At 33.8% G+C, this 19772-nt stretch overlaps 1 protein-coding gene across 1 annotated transcript in view; it reads right to left on the bottom strand.

Moving 5' to 3' along the window:
• Window positions 1-19772, bottom strand: part of TAF4 (TATA-box binding protein associated factor 4) — a 125864-nt gene that overhangs the window by 21861 nt on the left and 84231 nt on the right. Inside the window, exons 3-8 of the mRNA XM_007475617.2 lie at window positions 16669-16835; window positions 13058-13177; window positions 5511-5630; window positions 4341-4463; window positions 2293-2382; window positions 1062-1304 (exon numbers count right to left, since the gene is read on the bottom strand). Coding sequence (XP_007475679.2) covers window positions 1062-1304; window positions 2293-2382; window positions 4341-4463; window positions 5511-5630; window positions 13058-13177; window positions 16669-16835 — 863 coding nt within the window. The remainder of the gene's footprint in view (window positions 1-1061; window positions 1305-2292; window positions 2383-4340; window positions 4464-5510; window positions 5631-13057; window positions 13178-16668; window positions 16836-19772) is intronic.

The following is a 19772-nucleotide window of genomic DNA, read 5'->3' as shown; positions in this document are numbered from 1 at the left end:
AAATAGTTAGGAAATATTTATTGTTTACTTTCTAAAAATTTTCCTAGTTGCCACTGTATTATTATTAAGTGGCCCTGAGCCAAAAGATCATACAAAATAGCTTACTTTAAGAAACTGGCTTACTAAAATCTTATTACCTACTTCAATTTAGTCTGAATTGCATCATATATTTTGTTTAATAAGGTCCTAACAATCTAATGCCATGCACTGATTAATTTTTTTAACGTTATGAAGAGATAACATGATGTAACAGAAAGAGCAATTCTGAGAAATTCAAGGAGGAATGAGGGGCAAAGAGTGTAGTAGAAAGAGAACAACTACAAACTTCAGTAACCTTTAAAATCTTTACAAATTTCAGTGTTTATGTGTGAAGCAGTATAATGGAGAAAACACTGAACTCAGAGTCAGGAGAGCTGGGTTTAAATCCTCACTCTGATATTTACTAGTTAGAAGACCGTAAACAACTCTCATGCACTAAGTGTCTCAGTTTCTACATTTGTAAAATGTCCCTACATTACATAATTGTTAAGGGGAACACATGGTATACCTAAAGGTGCTATGCATGTGTACTATATAATGCAGATATCTACATAGATATATGTACTTCAAAATTTTCTTACATGCAATGAGGTCAATAATAGTGAACTGATACAACTATTGCTAGTGGCAATTTTTCCCCACAAGTACAAAGTGTAATCTCTCAAAGGATAGAAAATTTAACTAACAATATGCTTCGAAGATAGTAAACTAAAGATTTATTAAAGTTCTGTTAGTCATTTAAGCCAATAATATGTACTAATGATATGGATATGTCAATAGTTAAAGAACAATTTTCTCATTTCTTTTTACTAGGATATAAAAAAGAAAAATTATATGGCTTTAATCTCTTACGTACATTTTAACTATTTAAAATAATAGTTGATTTTCTTCCTAGCAGGACTTTTCTCTGAATGTTCTTAAAAAGGTTTCTGCTGAGCTAAACTCTTAATTTAAAAGAGTGAAAGGCAACATTATACTCTACCAACTGTGAATTAATAGAAAATGCCATTCATTTTCCATACCAGAGGTGTAGGTTGTCCTTGTTTGCTAACGCTGACTGGTGTTGGCTGTGTCAGACTGATTACTGGAGGCTGAAGAGTGCTTGTGACAGTAGCAGCAGTCTTCCCTGCTGTGCGCTGAACAGAGCTGCTTAGTACCACTGCTGTTAGGGCAGTTGTTGCCTGTGTTGTGGGCTGTTGCTGCTGACTTTGCTGGATAAAAGCTGCCGAATCTGGGGTTAACTGTCTCAAGGCAGGTAAACTCCTCTGAAATTGGCAAGAAAATGGGATGATGTTCATATCTCATATTAATAGTACTTTTAAAAAATAAACATTTTTGTAAGATTTTCAAATTTACCATGACAAATCATCAGGTTGTTGTTTTTTTAAGTAATTTTTAAAGGCAGTTGGGAGCAAGTTCTCCCACTCTGGATACAAAATATCAACCTCACAGTTTTAGTTCCCCCTGAAAACTCCTGGTGACTTCAAACAGGATTATAATTGTGTAAAAATAATAGGATCAAATCTTACATTATATAAAGATACTTGTCTCCCAAAATACTAAGGAACAAGTCAAAGGAGAAAGTTTGGTCATCAATTATTCTATGTGAAAACCATTTTTCCTAGCTAAAGTTGCCCCCACTAAATAACCATGTCTCCCACAAGATTTTTACAAGCCTCCCCAAATACACAAAGAACACTAAATTTATGAAAATATTCTGATTTGTTGCTATTAACAAAAATATCCCAAATACAAATCTGGGCACTACTTATATTTCCCTAATTTCTCTCTAGAAAAATATTGCCAACAAAATCTTTTGTTTGTTCATAGTCCCCAACATAAATAAGGGACTGCCTTTTAAAATAAGAAAAGTTCTCTTTCCTTCTTCTACTCAGTCTCTGAATTCATGCCAAAATTGTCCACAAAGAAACAGACCGTTATATTTACATGGCAAATCCAGAAACATTTTGTTTCCTTACTTTCTTAGAAGGTGGTCAAAATATGTACTCCTTCATGGCATTTGGAAATTTAATAATTTTCAAGGAGGCTTTCCTTAAAAAGCATATTTAAATTTTATTACAAAGCTAGATTTAAAGAATACTTTCAAAATATGGGCAGGTAACTTAATGTAAGCATACACACACAACTTTAGTAACTACTGTACTCTTTTCATTCCTTAAAAAAAATCCTGCTTCTTCTCATATTCTAATAAATACTGAAAAAGAATCAAAGGATTAAGGGAGTATAAATTACCTTCAGGAAAGGCACGAGGTAAGGTTGAGGTGAAGAATTAAGTTCCCGATATAACCTGCTGGTAAAATCTTCTGCTTCAATTTTCCCATCCTAAAAAATAACATTCATATTGAAATTTACCACCTGAGTAGAATGGAAAGTTTAATGCATAAATCTATTTATTCAGTGGCATTACCTTTTTCTAACAATTTAAAAGTAGCTATTGTTATGTCAAACTTCCTCCTATCTGTACTAACATAATGGTATTTCTGATTTCCATAGTTTTCAAATTTATTAGAAATGATTATTGCCTTTCTTATCCTCAATACTACTTGGTTCAAGTGGCAATATCTGGCTACTAAGATATTATCTAAGTGTAACTTATAGCACTGCTGTTTCTTATTTGATTTGCGTTTTCTACCCAACTTTCAAGCATATATGGGAAAATACGTCAAAAACTTTCTCTAGATTTTCTCGGAAGTTAATTTGGTTGCTGCTTAGTAATACAATATGTAGACAGCATGGTAGAGTGGAAAAAATTCTGGGTTTGTAGTCAACGAGTCAAATTCTTTCTCTACAACTAACTCCCCAAGTATTCTTGAGCAAATCATTTAACCTCCCATTGCCCCTGTTCTCTCATTTACAAAAAGAGGGATTTGGCGTTGGACTAAATACAGTCCAACAAATAGTCCAACTAAAAAGTCTTTTTCAGCTCTAAAACTATGATCATACATTCTCTCTAGAGCTATTTCACATTGACTAGTAGTCCTGTTTCAGAGTTTACAGATGGATCAGTCTATCACAGTCCTCAAAGGCTACCCAATATTCCTCTTAGGGCCAGCCCATGACACAGACAAACCAGAGGACTGAATTGGGTAGGAATTGTGTCTGTATTCAGCCCTTCCCCATTATCTGCAAAACAGTTCCCTTGTTATTAAGATACATTTAGCCGAATTTCCTGGCTTGTTGGTAAGTTATATCTACACTCAACTTCACCACTCTCAGAATTAGTCTTCTAAAGTATAATCTAGTTCTGACAGTTTCCCCATAACAGGCAAATTGGTTCATCTCACTGAAGCTAAATTTTCAAAAGTCACAGCTTCAATCCATAGTCATCTCTCTTTCTATTGTCAATTATCTTGCTTCTAGAAGCTGTTTCATGTCTAAAATACTGGAGCTCTACATTTCCCTAGAATTTTTCTTTACTATCTGTTGAATGAACTCAAGTCTAAAACTGATTAACTCAACTTTCTATTAAGGCCATGGCCATTCTTTTACCTAGTCAAGTCAGATTGCCATCCTAATTCAATTAAGAAACTTTTTTGCACTTCTTGAAAGGGTAGCGGAGTGCTAACACCTTGTTAACACATTAAAATGTCTTCAACTCTGGTACCTGAACTTTATTTTTATTTTACTTAATCTCTAAACCTCCCAACAGAATCAGACATGATCCTTTGGTCCTATAATGGCACCAGTCCCACTTGCCCAAGTATAGCTCTTTAAGGATGCTCTGGATATAGAGAATGACCAGGGGTCCAAGCTTATCTGATGATGACAGCATGAGCTGGCATGATGGCCTGGTTTCAGGGAAAATACAGCTCACTTAATCAGAACCCAAGGTCTAGAATGCAGATGAGGAACATAGCCAAAGTACATGTGGCAAGGTTTGACAATGGTCAGGAAATGACACAGAGGCCTAGTTCTGAAGACGATAAGGAGAAAGCTCAATCTTCAGAGCTCAAGGTCCCAGAGAGACAATCTGAGTTCTGATGGGAGGGGATGAGGATAATGGTCAGACTGAAGACAGATTAGTTTTAGAAATGGTCAAAGATGAAGGTGAAATTGGACTTAGATTTCCTCCAGAAGCTGTTCTTATAAGATCTAAATTTCTCCTTCTAAATTAACCAATTGAAAATATAATTTTGACTCATAAAAATCTAATTTCACTAGATTTTGAGATGTATTTTCTTTTCACAACAGCCCTATTTAATTATATATCATAGAGCAGTTATTTTTTTGCATAAAAGTATATGCTAAGATAAAATACTTTTGCTCAAAAATGTTCTTACCAGCAAGTTCTGTACTAATTCTTTGACATTTGCTGCTGTCTCTGTAGACTGTTTCCCAGATGAAGCCAGTTTTATTAATGTTGATAGAAAATTCTTGCATTTCTTCACATTTTCCATTGTTTCCTGTGTTAAATGTAAAAACAAGTAAGTGACTCTAGAAGTATTAAAGATGCAATTTTTCACTAATGGTTTCTAGTCCCACTGAAATATGTACATTTCTTTTACTTTATATTTCTAATGTTATTTTCATAAAAATAAAATCATACCTCTAGAATTTCTGCATAAAAATTTAAAAACTTATCCCCTCCAAAACTGGGGCTTATTCAAAAATTAACTTTGCCTTGGAGTAAAAATACAGTATATACTCATGTTCCACTGTGCATATATATTAAGAGAATGAAACTAAACATAAATTTTTATCACAAGAAAAACTGTAAATTTTGATTTGCTCTCCTAAAAATACTTAAGATATCTGTGATTTCAGTGGTATGGGTATTCCTGGAACAGATACTGATGACAATCCTTCCATCCTTTGGAAAACTGTTTAATGAGCTACTGCACCAACAATACAGTGACGAGTCTCTCCAATTCAAACAGGCTAGTCCTTAGACAACAGACACAAAGTCCATTACTGAGTCTGAACAGAGCCTTTCATGTGTTCTGCTGGCATTGCTTTCATGAACATGGTCAATTCGATGTCACAATGCAAAATCAGGCTAGTAATTTAGAGAAGGTTTGCTCCCTGCTTTGCATGGCTACCATGAAGATGAACAGAAAGCACTTTGCATACCTCAGAACATATAAATGTAAACTATCATTATTAACTGGATAATTACACATAATGGACCCTTACTGTGCTTGGCCAGCATATCATTTTGTATTTGGACATCTTTTTAGGGAAGGTGGTCCTAACTTGGGGTCCATGGACCACTAAATACTTAAGTGCTAGATATCAGGAGGTCCATGAACCTAGACAGAAAAAAAGATTAATATTTATTTCCACTAAAATTATTTTCTTGGGATTCTTATGTATTTTATTTTATGCATTAAAAACACTGTTTGGAAAAGAGGTCCAAAGGCTTCACCAGACAGTCAAAAAGGAATCCATGATATAAAAAAAAGATAAAGAACCCCTACTTTAGAATAAAGAGTGTGAAAGTATGGTCTTACTGTGGCAGCAGCAGAAGTTGCTGTGGCTCCTTGTACAGTCCTCTGAGGAGTTCCAGGTTGTACAGCAGAGGCTGTTCCTAATGCAGCTGTCTGTGTAGTACCACCCAGAACAATCTGAGGCTACAACAAATATGAAATAGTTGGTAATTCATTTAACATCATGAGTTCAAAGTCGGTTTTCAGATATTGCTTGTCAATTTAATTTCCTACAGCTACTAGAAATATCAAAACTGGTACTACAACACAGAGATACAACCAATCATCTGGCATTGCAATATTGAAACCTGACCACTGGATGGCACAAAACTATTCAGGTTTAAAATGAAAAGTGAGTTAAAAATACAATTTATTAACTGAAAGTCTCACAATTTCTAATTTGAATAAGATGGTAAAATATTAAACATTTGTATCTCTAAAGTTTCATATGGCACTATACTGACACAAAAACTCTCAGTACTACTTGTGTAAATATTGATAGAATTTGATCTTTTCAAAATTAGATATCTATGTCAAAATCTGTCATGACTAGGAAGGTTAATAATATTTATCTTATCACTAAACTGGGTCTCCTGATATTCAGGAAAGGTGGAAATCAGAAACCACTGTCCCCTTATCCCTGAATTCATCTGAATTCATCAATTTTTAATTCAAAGACTTTCAGAATTAAAATGGACCAGAGAAATGTAATCCACTTCTTTGTCCCATCCATTTTACAGAAGAGAAAACTGAGGCTTAATGTGGTGAATATGGTTTGCTTAAGGTCACAAAGAGTAAGTGGCACCTAGATTTGAACAGTCTTTTGATTCCAAGTTGATGCTCTTTCCACTAAAACAGTTCTCCTAATCTTAAATTTTTCTAACTCGCTAATTTGACTAGAAAAGTACTTGGGAACTATTAAAATGCCTCCTCTAAGGACATTCATGCTAACATTAAAGACAAGACATCAATGAAATATGCCACTTGAAAAGGTGACTAAATCTCAGACATAGTAGGTCAGTTTGCTACAATATCCATCTTTCCTATCTCCCATTCTTTTTTTTTTTTAAAAACTTCAAAAACTAATTTCATCAAGAGTCATGAAGAGGAGGATTTTCAAAAAGATATATGATAAACAGAAAATATGTACATACGTTGTAGATAAGAATAAAACACTGCAATAAGAGAACTGTTACTTTGCTAACAAATCTATCAAGCAAATCTGGTACACAAACAACTCCTATAGCTCAAACTGCAGGCTCTCAAACAAATTTCTAAGATTTCTTCTCTATTTTCATGAACATATCTTAATATTTACTGAAGTTTTTAAATATACACTTATTTTGATTTGCAAACTTGGACTTCAACTATTTCTTTTTCTTTCTCCAGACATACAAAGGTTCATTAATAAGTAAAATTTTTGGAACCCATAACACATTTGCCCAAAAAAGCAATACTATAAATAGGAGGTAGATTCCTGTCAGCTCACAAAAACCTCAGGTGTTAATGTAGGTAGACTAAAATACTAAAACAAATAAAAACAAAAAACCACCAATCCTAGAAGCAGGCAGCCATATAGTATAGAAATAAAAGCATTTTCTACCTATTTCCAAGTATAGAGCCAATTCCAGGAAAAATTTGTTAATTGACAAAGTTTGTCTTTGTTATCATCCCAGCTTATGTTCTGTACCTCTTCTCCCCATCTAAATATCCCCCTAAATGCTCTGTACTCCAAATTATGTACTTTTTCCTTCTTGAATTCCCTTGTTCTAAATGGCCTCAGATAATAAAAGTAAATAATACTGACTAAATTAATTCACAATGAGGCATAACTCATCATGATATTTGAACTTGAAAAAGAGAATGCTAACTAACCCAAATAAATGTGATATAGGAACAGTCTTTTTTAAGTACAGGTTCTTGAAGTTGAGTGCTTCAAAATCAAGAACTGCATTTAATAAGCAAGTTAACAATCTAGTTCATCTATACAACTGCCATATTTTATTATATTATCCCCACTAGTCTTATTTAATCTTCAATCACTGGCTTTAAGTAGAACCTTGAGTAGAAAACTAAAATTCAACTACTATATACAGACAGACCTTAGCTAAATAAGCATTTTCTTGAGCTCTCTCATACAAATAGAATACCTAAGAAAATTTTGACTTGCCTTCACAATAAATTTCATTCTTCAAAAGGCAGAAGAAGCAGTGAAGGTAACTGCTACTCTGGACCTAATTCTGACAAATAGGGATGAACTTTCTGTATGAAAGACTATAGGAATCCTGGAAGTAAATGACAATGCCACATAATGTTCAATAATAATAAGGGGGAAACTGATAAAAGATATCTGATAAAAGATAGTACCTGAAAGCCTAAAGTCCTACTGTGATCACAAACAATTCTGCTAAAGAATAAAAGAAGCTACATGAAGATAATGATGTGGCTGCACAGGGAATTCATCAACCAACAGACTTTTTTTTAATATACAGAAGATGGGAAGCAAGTGTAGAGAACTGGCAATGAATACAAGAGTAGCAGATAAGAATGTGAGAAATGCTAAAAAAAAAAAAGCTGAGGTTTGTGATGATTTTGTTTTTCCTCTGACAGATCTTTCAGCTCATCGATGTGATTTCTCCCTCCAGTGGTGCAGATCAGAACCCATCCGTGCCTTCTCATCCAATGGTACTTTTGTCCATGGTTTTCCTCCACAGGGACAGGCCAGAGTGGTCCACCCAATATGTTAGGGCCTTCCTCTAGTTCTTTAGCATCATTTGAACACTGTCCTTTACTCATCCCTTGTACTTACTATATGACCAGCCCACCTTCTTTTCCAGTTATCCATCTCTCTGCTGACATCTTTATACCTCTCCTCCTAAGCAATTCTTCCTTGGTTATATAATTGTAGCCTATACATACCAACAATGCAACTCTCCATTACCCTTTGGGTGCCCTCAACTTTAATTCTTCAAATATTGTAGTATTCCTTGGCTTCTAGAATACAGCATCACCAAAAGAATACTGCTGTTAAAAAGATAACCCTTTGTTTCAGGAGGAAACTTGGGGTCACTAAAAGTGATATATATATATATATACATACACACACATATATATATATATCTCCTAACAGCAATCCAACCTGCTTTCCTTTTTTTTGTTTAATTCTGAGCATAGCTTATTGTCCATCCATTGTGCATGTCCGAGATATATGTATTGGTGAACCAGTTCTATGGGTTGTCCATTGAAATGCATATCATAGTGTGGACAACAAGCAAAATTCTTTGTCCACTTGGTTTTTCCTATGTGGATAATTATGCCGACCTCTTTAGAGTGATTTTAGAGCTTATTTAGGAGGCAATGTTCCAGGTCTTGATGTAGTCAGCACAATGTCATCCTCAAACAGGAACATCTGGAGGACCTCCCCATTTATAGAGAATCCCTCTTCCAACTGTATACTGAGCAGGACTATTTCCGTGATGGTGGCAAATACCTCTGATGAACATACATCAATTGGTTTTAAGAGACACCTCACATGCATCACTATCATAAGATCAAAAGTTCTGCTGTTTTATCTTTCAAAAACTTTTACATGATTTTGACAAATGGCAAGGATATACCTTATTGAAGGAAACCCTGTAAAGTGATGTTTTGCTCAACCAAAACAAGTGCTTTATAGTCAAACAATGAGCAGAGTGGTATATTGCATTCTCTATACTTTCAGTCAATTATATAACTGCAAGGACGTAGTCTACTGGAGATTATCATTTGTAAAAACGTCTGCCTATTCCCTTCTCATACCTTCATCAAGGATGGCCTCAATATATAAAATCTCATAAAAATTTTGTAGAGATGAGAAAGTAGTCATATGGGTCAGTGGTTGCTGATATTCTCTCAGTTGCCTTTTTGGGGTAAAATAAGGTCTGTGAGTTTTTCCAGGCATTTAGTATCCTTCCCTTTTTCAGATACCTTGAGAATTATTCCCTGAATGCACTCAAAATTGAATCACCTCCAGCACAGACCTCCTTTGTGTATACTTGGTCCAATCCAGATGCTCTTCCCATCTTTGTTTTCTTTAGTGCCATTTCCATTTCTTCCTATAGCACATCAGGGACTGTGATGTTAGAGTCCAAATGTGGTGGCTCCACTGTCATTGATGGAGAAAACAGTTTGTTATAGAAATCTTCACAGATCTTTTCCATTTTTTGTCTTTGTTGTCCTTTCAGTTTCACTTTTAAATGCCCATGGGATGATTTTGCTTAGTTGAGTCTCTCACCAAGTTTTATGTAAACTTGTTTTTCCTTCCCCTATTTCTCATTGTTTTATGAGGTGATATTGTTTATAATATCCCATCAACCTTCTTAGAAAGATTTTATCAAATATATGTTTTTTTAACCAATAAATGCTATTGGTTAACAAAAAGAGGGATTCTTCTTAGAAGATAAGAGGAAGACCAAAGAAGAAACACTGTTACTATTTTAAGGTACATGGGATAAAAATAATAAACTATAAAGAAATTAAAAAACCAATAATATTGCTTCTTTTTTTCTCTACAAAGTAGAAAGATTTAAGACTAAGTCAAAAGGCTAATAGGGAAATGAAATCCAAGAAAAGCTGAGAAGATTGTAAAGTCTCACCTACCAGCCCCCCATCATTTTAAGTCACCAATCCTGATTATAAGGTACTGAAAGAACTTCTAGCTGTGACAGCTCAGTTATATTTGATCTCTGAAAATGCATGGTAATGGGAGAGATGATACAAGACTGTCACCATTTTTTAAATGGGGGAAAAGTGATTTTTCAATCTATAGACTGAGTTTGACTTTGATTCCTAAGAAATTTTTTTAAAGGAATTGTTTTTTTTTTTCATTTAGAAAGTGAAGTACTAGAAGTTTCTAAGGCTTTATCATGTACAAATCAATCCAAACTAAATTATTTTTTGATAGCAGACTAAAACATGAGAATACCATAGACATAACATGCCTGGATTCCAGTAGGCATATGACAAAAATCTCTTAAAACACCATTATAAAGCCAACTGAAAGATATGAACTACAGTTAGGTGAATTCAAAAATTGGTTGAACAACCCAATCCAAAAAGAAGTGATGGCAACTAGAGGACCTAAAGGAGAGCCCCAAGAATCTGACTTTTGCTCTATTCCATTCAACATTTTTTATCAATGATTTAGATGATGGTGTGTGTATATATATATATATATATATATATATATATATATATATATATATATATATATATACACACACACACGTATATATAAAATCTTACTGAGAAAAATCACTAATTAGAAGCCAATATAAAAAAAAAATCATGAGGCTTTAATGATGGGTCAAATTACTAAGCTGAAGTTTAATATTGGTGAATTCAAATCTTAATGGGATTTTAAAAATCAACTACATAAGCATAATATGGGGGAAGTGTGTGTCTAATGATTATGATTAAGGAGGGGAAATGTGGGCTCTTAAGTGTACTTCAACTTCAACATAAGCCAATGGCATGATATGATAATCAAAATGGCTCCTCACACACTTCTAGCAATGTGACCCTGGGCAAGTCACTTAACTCCCACTGCCTGGCCTTTATTGCTCTTATGCCTTAAAGTTAATACACAGTACTGATTCTAAGATGGAAGGTAAGGGTTCTAAATTTAAAAAAAAAAAAAAGCTAATACACTTTTGGACTACATTAATGAAAATAGGATATAGAGAACAAGATAAGTTAAAGTACTTTTCTAGTCAGGTCACATCTGACATTTTATTAAGTTCTGAGCATATTTTAAGAAGGACAGGGACAAACAGGAATACTTCCAGAAGAAGATAAGAAGGGTGATGAAGAAAATTAAAATCATGTCATATAAAGACCAAAGGAAAGAGCTGGTGGAGGAAGGGAGGGAATATGCTAGCAGTCTTCAAGTATTTGATGAGCTATCATATGAAAGGATTAGACTCACTTGCTTGGCCCTAGGGGGAAGACTTAGACAAAGACTTGGTAGATACAGAAAGGCAGGTTTCCATTTCATCTGAAGAAATCAATCCTAATAATTAGAACTGTTGAAAAAGTAGAATAATCTGTAAGAGATACTGAGTCCTCCTTCATTGGAGGCTTTTCATTAGAAAAGTTGTAAAGCTGAATGAATTCTAGTCACGAATATTGTAGAGTACCTACTCAAGTGTAAGTTGAACTAAATGTTCTCTCCCTTCCAACTCCAGGATTTTATATAAAAATTTTAGGTGACACATTTCAAACTGTCTTTCAAAAGGTTTTTCAAAATATTAGGAAAGTATCAAACTTGATTATCTAATATATTATTAAAAAATTACTTTCTTGGGGGCAGGTGGGTGCCTCACTGAGAGTCAGGCCCAGAGATGGGAGGCTCTGAGTTCAAATCTGTTCTCAGACACTTCCTAGCTGTGTGACTCTGGGCAAGTTACTTAACCCCCATTGCCTACCCCTTACCACTCTTCTGCCTTGGAACCAACACACAGTGTTGATTCTAAGATGGAAGGTAAGGGATTTTTTGGTTTGGGGTTTGGGGTTTGTTTGTTTTTTTTTTTAACTTAAAATTTTACTTTCTGAATATAAATGTTAATTTTCATAAATATATTGCCTGACATAAATATTTTGGTGAAAAACAACTTCCTAACTAGATGGAGATCCTTCACTATAAAAATACTACATGTTAAAAGAATATCTACTCTAAACTTTTTAAATAATTTTTACTATATGTTTTAATTAATGTATCTTAATTTTCAATTAAAATGAAACCAATAATACCAAATAAATTACAATACCTATAATTCCTTTCTCACATTGTTAAAACATATGAAGACTATCTGCAATATATTCCCTCATTAATTAGAATAAAATTATCCTTATACAGCATGAAATCACTTATTTTAGCCTTGGGTGCCTTCTGGAGAAAGGATAAGCAGGGTAGAATAAAAAGTAAGGTGTGTATCCAGTAATCTGAGAACAGATCTTCTAAATAATCAAAAAACTTTTATTCTACTCTCATCCTTTACTCACTTAACTTCTGTAGTTTCTGATTTTAGATATATCTATCACTCCTTTCACACAGAATTGGTTAAAACTTACAAAATATTTCACTGACTACTTTTAATCTTTAGCAGTAAAAAGATTGTATTCAACAACAGTTTGTCCCGCTAGGTGGCTCAATGGTTATAGCACAAGGTCTGGAGACAGGAGGTCTTGGGTTCAAATCTAACCTCACACATTTCCTAGCTGGGTGACTCTGGGCAAGTCACTTGCCCCCAAATGCCTAGCCCTTATTGCTCTTCTGCCTTGGAACTGAAATTTAGAATTGATGCTAAGATAGAAGATATGGGATTTCAAAGTCAAAAGAAGACAATAGTTTGTCCTTACAACAGAGTTGTATTCAATTATTATAATAGACTTGTGCAACAAAAGCAGCATCTAACCACTGCTATGAACTATAAATATTATGTTACATCCCCACCCATTATCAAAATATACTACTTTAACAGAATTCTTAAAATTATTTCAATATTACATTTTCATTTTTAGTAACTATTCACCTGTACTACAGGAGAACGTTGTAATGTTGTAGTTGGCTGTACTGTTGTCTGCGCCTGAGACACTTGCTTAATTATGGTAGTTGGTGTCACTTGCCGTGCAATAATTGGTGTTCCAGGAGCCTGAAAAAGAAACCAGAATTGTATAAAGTTTGTATCAACAAGCAGTGGTATTTATATGTGTATATAAGTAGGGATACTGTGACCAACATATGAAAAAAAATCAATCTTATAACAAATTCAGAACCAAATATATTGGGAAGGACTTATTATAAAGCCATCATTTAAAATAATGGCCTTATAAAATTAAACATACCTAACACAGCTATTTCAAAGATTTCAATAACATTCTAGGGGCAATCAAAAACCTGTTTTGCTAAAAACATAGAAGTCTACATGATATATGTCATCTCATAAACTCTAACAAATGTACAACTTAAATTATTTTGCCTAAAGTGAAGAGAATATTTTTAGAAATGTAAAATATCTGAAAAACTGCCACATGAGAGTTTTACTACGGATTAAATCTGTGTCAGTAAAGGCTACAGGGGGCACCCAGCACTGAGCTGGGTGGCTCAGTGAACTGAGAGCCAGACCTAGAAACAGGAGGTCCTGGGTTCAAATCTGGATTCAGACACTTCCTAGCTGTGACCCTGGGCAAGTCACTTAACCCCCATTGCCTAGCCCTTACCAACCATTCTTCTGCCTTGGAACCAATACACAGTACTGATTATAAGATGAAAGGTATGGGTTTAAAAAAAAAAAGACTACAGAACTTCATTAAAATAATAAAACTATTTGTTGTGTTCTATATTGGTTAAAGTAAAACAAAGAAAATGGTCATTTAAAATACCTTTTTAAGGGGCAGCTAAGTGGCTCAATGGCTTGTCAGAGATGGGAGGACCTGGGTTCAATTCTGACCTCAGATACTTCCTAGCTGTGTGACCTTGGGCAAGTCACTTGACTCCCATTGCCTAGCCCTTACTGTTCTTTTGCCTTGGAACCAATACATAGTATTGATTCCAAGATGGAAGGTAAGGGTTTAAAAAAAAAATACCTTCTTATCTCAAAATTAACAGAAGATATTTAAGCCTCTATCAACTCAGTTGTGGGGGTTGTCTGGGAAAAGCTTTTTTTTTTTTAAACTCTTACCTTTTGTCTTAGAATCAATCCTGTGTGTTGGTTCTAAGGCTAAAAAGGGGTAAGGGCTAGGTAATGGTGGTAATTTGACTTGACCAGGGTCACACACCTAGAAAGTGTTTGATCTCCCATCTCTAGGCCTGGTTCTCAATCCACTAAGATACCTAGGTGCCCCCTATCAACTCGGTTTTCATGCTTTCCTGAAAGAAAGCTGGCAGCTAAAGCATATGTGATAAATTTATAAAATTATAAAACCAACAGCTAAAATACAACTACCAAATATTTCATATTTATATTTTAAATTACTTAAGGTTAAAAAATTGCAAATACTTTATAAGTTTGTTAGTTAATATATACCCTACTGCCTTAAATAGGATATGGCCCTTTTCACTGTCAGAAATGATATGGCTCAGAAGTGAGGAAAAGTTGTTTTCAGGTACTGTTGAAATCCCCATTTTAATCACCAGCAATTAATCTCAGAACAGAAGCAGATAACTATAATTAAGATTATAATAGTAGGAGACAATGTCTTATTATAATCTCCCCTTAGGACAAAGTGTCCCATTAGAAAAAACTTTGGCCCCCAATATATAATTGACCACTACAATATTTTGACATTCTTCTACACTTATCAACGTTTAACAGACATGTTTTTAATTCTTCCACACAAACCCTACAAGAAGTTAATCAAATAGATAATCAATCCACACAAATCTTGCATACTTATTTAAAAGCACACATTAAATAGAACTACTCAGTTAATTTCCATTAAAATGAGAATCCTTAGCTAACTCCATGAGATTTTAACATTTAAAGCAACTATAAGTGGCTATACCAGTACTACCTAATAACCAAAATTTCTAACTTAAAAAGTTAAAAGATGCATTTTTCCAGATAATTCAGACCAGTTTCTGATTTGCAATAATACAGTGCTATAACACTTTAAACATTTGTTGCTTTACCTAGACAACTCCATTTAATTGTCAATAATACAATTAAAATGTTCTACCAGAACTCTCATCTTGAGTCAGAAACAAAATAGGTAAAGCATGCAGCTGCCCAGGATATGGCATTCCAGAGGGTACAATGATGTTCAATTAAAATACTGTTTTAGGTTGTAATACAAAAGTGCATATCTCATACAAGTTGAATGTGTCACAATGAAGGTTCAAAGCCTATAGAGGACAGTAACACAAGCAGTTCTTAAAACTTGCTTAGAGTATACAAATAACTAGTATCAGCTCCATTTTACCAGGAAGAGTATTTGAATAAACCTGCAAAAGTCTCCTTGGATGTTCTTGGGTATAAATTTCTGTGATGGCTGCCACTCTATCAATGTCAGTCATTACCATCAGATTACATATGGAAAGCTACACTGAATCTATCCAAAGCAAAGTTTACCAATGAAAAGTTGCATAAAAATCAAATTATTGTTAGTCTTATTTTGTTACTTACTTTTTTTTTACTTACTTACTTAATTTTAGGGATGTTTTGTCTTTAGTTCAGATTGCTGTATAATTGGCAATGAAATCTACACTTTAACTTTAAAATTCTCTAATAACCTCTTGTCCCACCTCAACTTAATTCGCAAAGGAGCCATAAGCATATGCAGTGACCTATAAACAAATAGTAGGTTGCACTGGTTTTGGAAGTAATCAGTTTGTGAGTAATAGAAAAAGTACTAGACTCTGAGTAGAGAATGGGTTTGAATCTCAACTCTGCTACTTACCTACACTGCTATATCTAAGACATTAAAAAAAATAGAGAAAGTCCTCCAAGCAAGTATAGATTTGACTAGATGGCCTCCTTGAGTCCTTCTAACTTTGAAATTCTGTGATCATGAAGAAGTCACTCTGTAGACCTCAGTTTCCTCATTTGTAAAATGAAGTGTTTGACATGAGGACCATTAAGGTCCTTTCTAGTTCTAAAGCTTATGGTTTCTTTATCTTTAAGAATTGCTTTAAGAATCAAAGTCAAAAGGTGAAAAGAAAAAAAAAGAAAGAGAAGGAAAGAAAATTCACATATTATTCTGGGTCTTACCCTAGGATCTAGACTTGTAGTCTATCTCCAACAATTGTACTATGACGTGTATGCAAGAACACCATATAACAGTCACAAGTTTTGAGTTAAATGTCTTAATATCCTAAACTAATAATAGAATGACTTGTTAAAAGAAGTATTCTTGGAAGAATATAGCTCATTTGTAAATAACTAGACAACCTGAGTGCCTTGCTAATACTATATAGTGGTAGTCTCTCGGTGATCGAGAATGACTATATCAGCATTGAAACAGCTTCAGTCTATTGGAATGGATCCTTTATGAAAGCTATAAAAATATAGCTATATATGCAGAATAAAAAGGCACAAAAGAGTCATGATTTGAAGTGCTAGAAACATGAGATCAAGATGATTATTCTCACAAAGAGGAGATCAAGAATACAATGAAATATCTAAGTACTAATTTGTACACTCACCTGTACAGTTGATATCTGAACAGGAGGGGCACTTGTGGGAGTTGCAGGGCGTGGTGCCATGGTATTTTGAGGCTGAGTCTGAACATGAGCCTGTGCCTGCATCTGTGCCAAGGTCTGTTGAGGAAGCATTAATAACTGTCCATTCTCACTTCGAATGAGGACCATACCTACGGAAAAAGCAAGCTGTAATCAAGAAAAGCAGCTTCTCACAAGGATATGATGAATATATCTTTATTAGAAAGCTACCAAAGAAAAATCTAACAAATCTGAAAAGGGAAAAAAGGAGGAGGGAACAAGTTTAAAAATAGTAAATTCACTGAACTCTTTAAAATAGTTTTTAATATAAATTTCATCTTTCTGTACTCTACTTTTATTTTTTATTTTTTCAGAGTTACAGAATTTAAATAACCATTAAACCTTCCTTATATAATCCAAGAAGTAAAACAAGAGCATATCCTCCTTGTTGTTTATTAAGTGAAAAGCTTGCTATACTTAGTACATCCTTTTTTGACCTACTAAATAGCAATACAATAATAGAAAAAATACCAGATTAGCAATCAAGACACTTGGACTCAAGTCCTAACTCTGATACTCTCTAGTGAAGAGACCTTAAGCAAGTCACTTAGTCTTTCCTAATCTCAGTTTTTTTTTCATCTCTATCATAAATGGGTTGTACTAAAAAACTCCAAGTTCTTTTCCATTTTAAGCTTTTATGATTCTACAAAATTTGCACTTACTCGAATTTCCTTTTCTAGTCATCCATACCTGCTTTGACTTTATCAGTAAGCTAAAAATATATATAATCTCTGCAGCAAATTTATTTCGGAGTTTTCTCACAGACAAAGCCCCATGAAATCCAAACAAAATGAAAACAGAAGGGAAAGTTACAGTGTATTAGATTTGTTTTAGGGCCTACTGTCTAGCTCTCTCCAGGCCAATGATTTCTCTTAGGAACAAACCATGTGGTTTGATGCTTATCTTTATAGTTGAAGGTGGTTGAGTATAGACATCTAAAACTGAAGATGCTTAAAGACTAGATGAAAAAGAGAGTTTGGGAAAAAATGAAGAATTCTTATGTGTCATTTCTCATTTCTTTAGCTAAAATATAGGGGAAAAAATCACATCCATTAGATTTGACATTTAAATCATAAGTTCCATTAGAAACAATAACAAAATTGTCTAACTTTTAAACTTAATTTCCCATAACAAAATTAGTAATGAAACCACAAGAAGAAGACTATAAAAGTCATAATCTTTCTCAAGTGAATCTACAACAGATGGCTCAGTACTATGCTACATCCCAACTGAAAAATAAAATTGGCAGGGAAATGAGGCATCTCCAATTCAGTGAAACAGATCACTCAAATCCAAACTAACTGTACAAACTAAGAGAAAAAAAAAATAGTCCCTTAAGACAAGCTCTCCAACTTTCTCCTCATTTTAACCAAGAATGGAAGCTGCTCCACAGGGCAAAAACAAACCTTGAAAACTTCTTTAAAGATTATACAGTTTGCATCTTCAGTCAAAAGTTGAAGAAATCTAGTTTTTTAAGGTCTCACAACAAAATTCTATTTCTCTACCTAAACATTTCTAGTACAAATAATAGATATCATTCTAGTATTAAAAAGTCATATTCCAAAAATTAATATGATCTCTCATTAAAACTGTTTCCCTTCTTACAATATCTCTCCAACATATGAGAATACAAGATGTATTAAAATAAAAAGGGGCAGCGAAGTGGCTTAATGGTTAGAAAGCCAGGCCTAGAAAAAAAGTTTAAATTTGGTCTCAGATTCTTCTTATCTTATATGACCCTGGGCAAGTAACCTCACTCTAAATACATAGTATTGATTCTGAGATAGAAAGTAAGGGTTTGTTGGTTGTTTTGTTTTTTTTTAATAAAATAAAAGATATACTCATTCATCCAGAAAACAAAAATTGAAATGGCATGATAATTACTCGCATCCTCTCTTCCCACCAAATTTATGTTCTATTAGAGATTTTCATCTCTTTTAAAAACATCATGAACAAAGATATGCTCAAAAAAAGTTTTTCAAATAAAAAAAAAGAAATAATGTAAATTTAAAGGAATTCACTGAATAACCTCCAATGATCCTTTTCACTGTATGTGATTATGTTAGAATTTATACATGATCTTTTACCAAGAAAAAAGTTGGCCATTCAACCAAAGGCACTATATATATTTTTGCATCTTGATTCACAAAATAAAAGAAAAAAGTAAAGTCAAGTTACTCTTAATTGCCCTCATATGCACACCAAAAAGGACAAAGTCACTATTCTCATCTTCTTTATGATTAAATGACCTGCTATTTGTAATTAAAGTTTTATTTAGGGGGAAGCTGGGTGGCCCAGTGGATTGAGAGCCAGGCCTAGAGACAAGAAGTCTTACGTTCAAATCTGGCCTCAGACACTTCGCAGCTGTGTGACCCTGGGCAAGTCACTTGACCCCCATTGCCTAGTCCTTACAACTCTTCTGCCTTAGAACCAATACACAGTATTGATTCCATTCAGAAGGTAAGAGTTTAAAAAAAAAAAAAGCTTTATTTAACATTTTAAATTTTTTAGGTAATTTTTATGATACATTAATTTCTCATTCTTAAATCTATTTTCCTTAGCTTGAATTTAGTAAAAGATTTCTTTAAGTGATGACCGTAGAAACTCAATAAAACATGTAAGCAGTATATTCATGAAAAAACTATAATTACATTTTGAAAGAAATAATTATTTAAAATCTCCCAGATTATAGGAAATCCATAATAGGTAATGAGCACTATTAAAATGACAAAGTTCAAGGAAATTTCAACAAAAAGATGTGCCCATGGGTTAGAAGGAAAAGATTGTGGACTGTCAAGAACATTTTCACAGGTAACAACTTCTCAAATACAAAGTAGTTCTAACCAGATATATAAATGAGCAAGAAACGATAATCCACATATTCATTTTGTGGTGATATTTTTACCACTATTGAACTTTAATTTCCATGTATCTTCAAACAGAATTGAGAAGTTCTGTTCCAAACAAATGACACTAAATAATATATTAAGCAACATCTTTCCTCCTGTTTGTGTCTGCAATATATTACC

Source organism: Monodelphis domestica, chromosome 1, assembly GCF_027887165.1.
Source record: "Monodelphis domestica isolate mMonDom1 chromosome 1, mMonDom1.pri, whole genome shotgun sequence".
Taxonomy (NCBI): Eukaryota; Metazoa; Chordata; class Mammalia; order Didelphimorphia; family Didelphidae; genus Monodelphis; species Monodelphis domestica.
The sequence above is the reverse complement of the archived record's forward strand: the minus strand, read 5'-3'. Positions and strand labels throughout refer to the sequence as shown.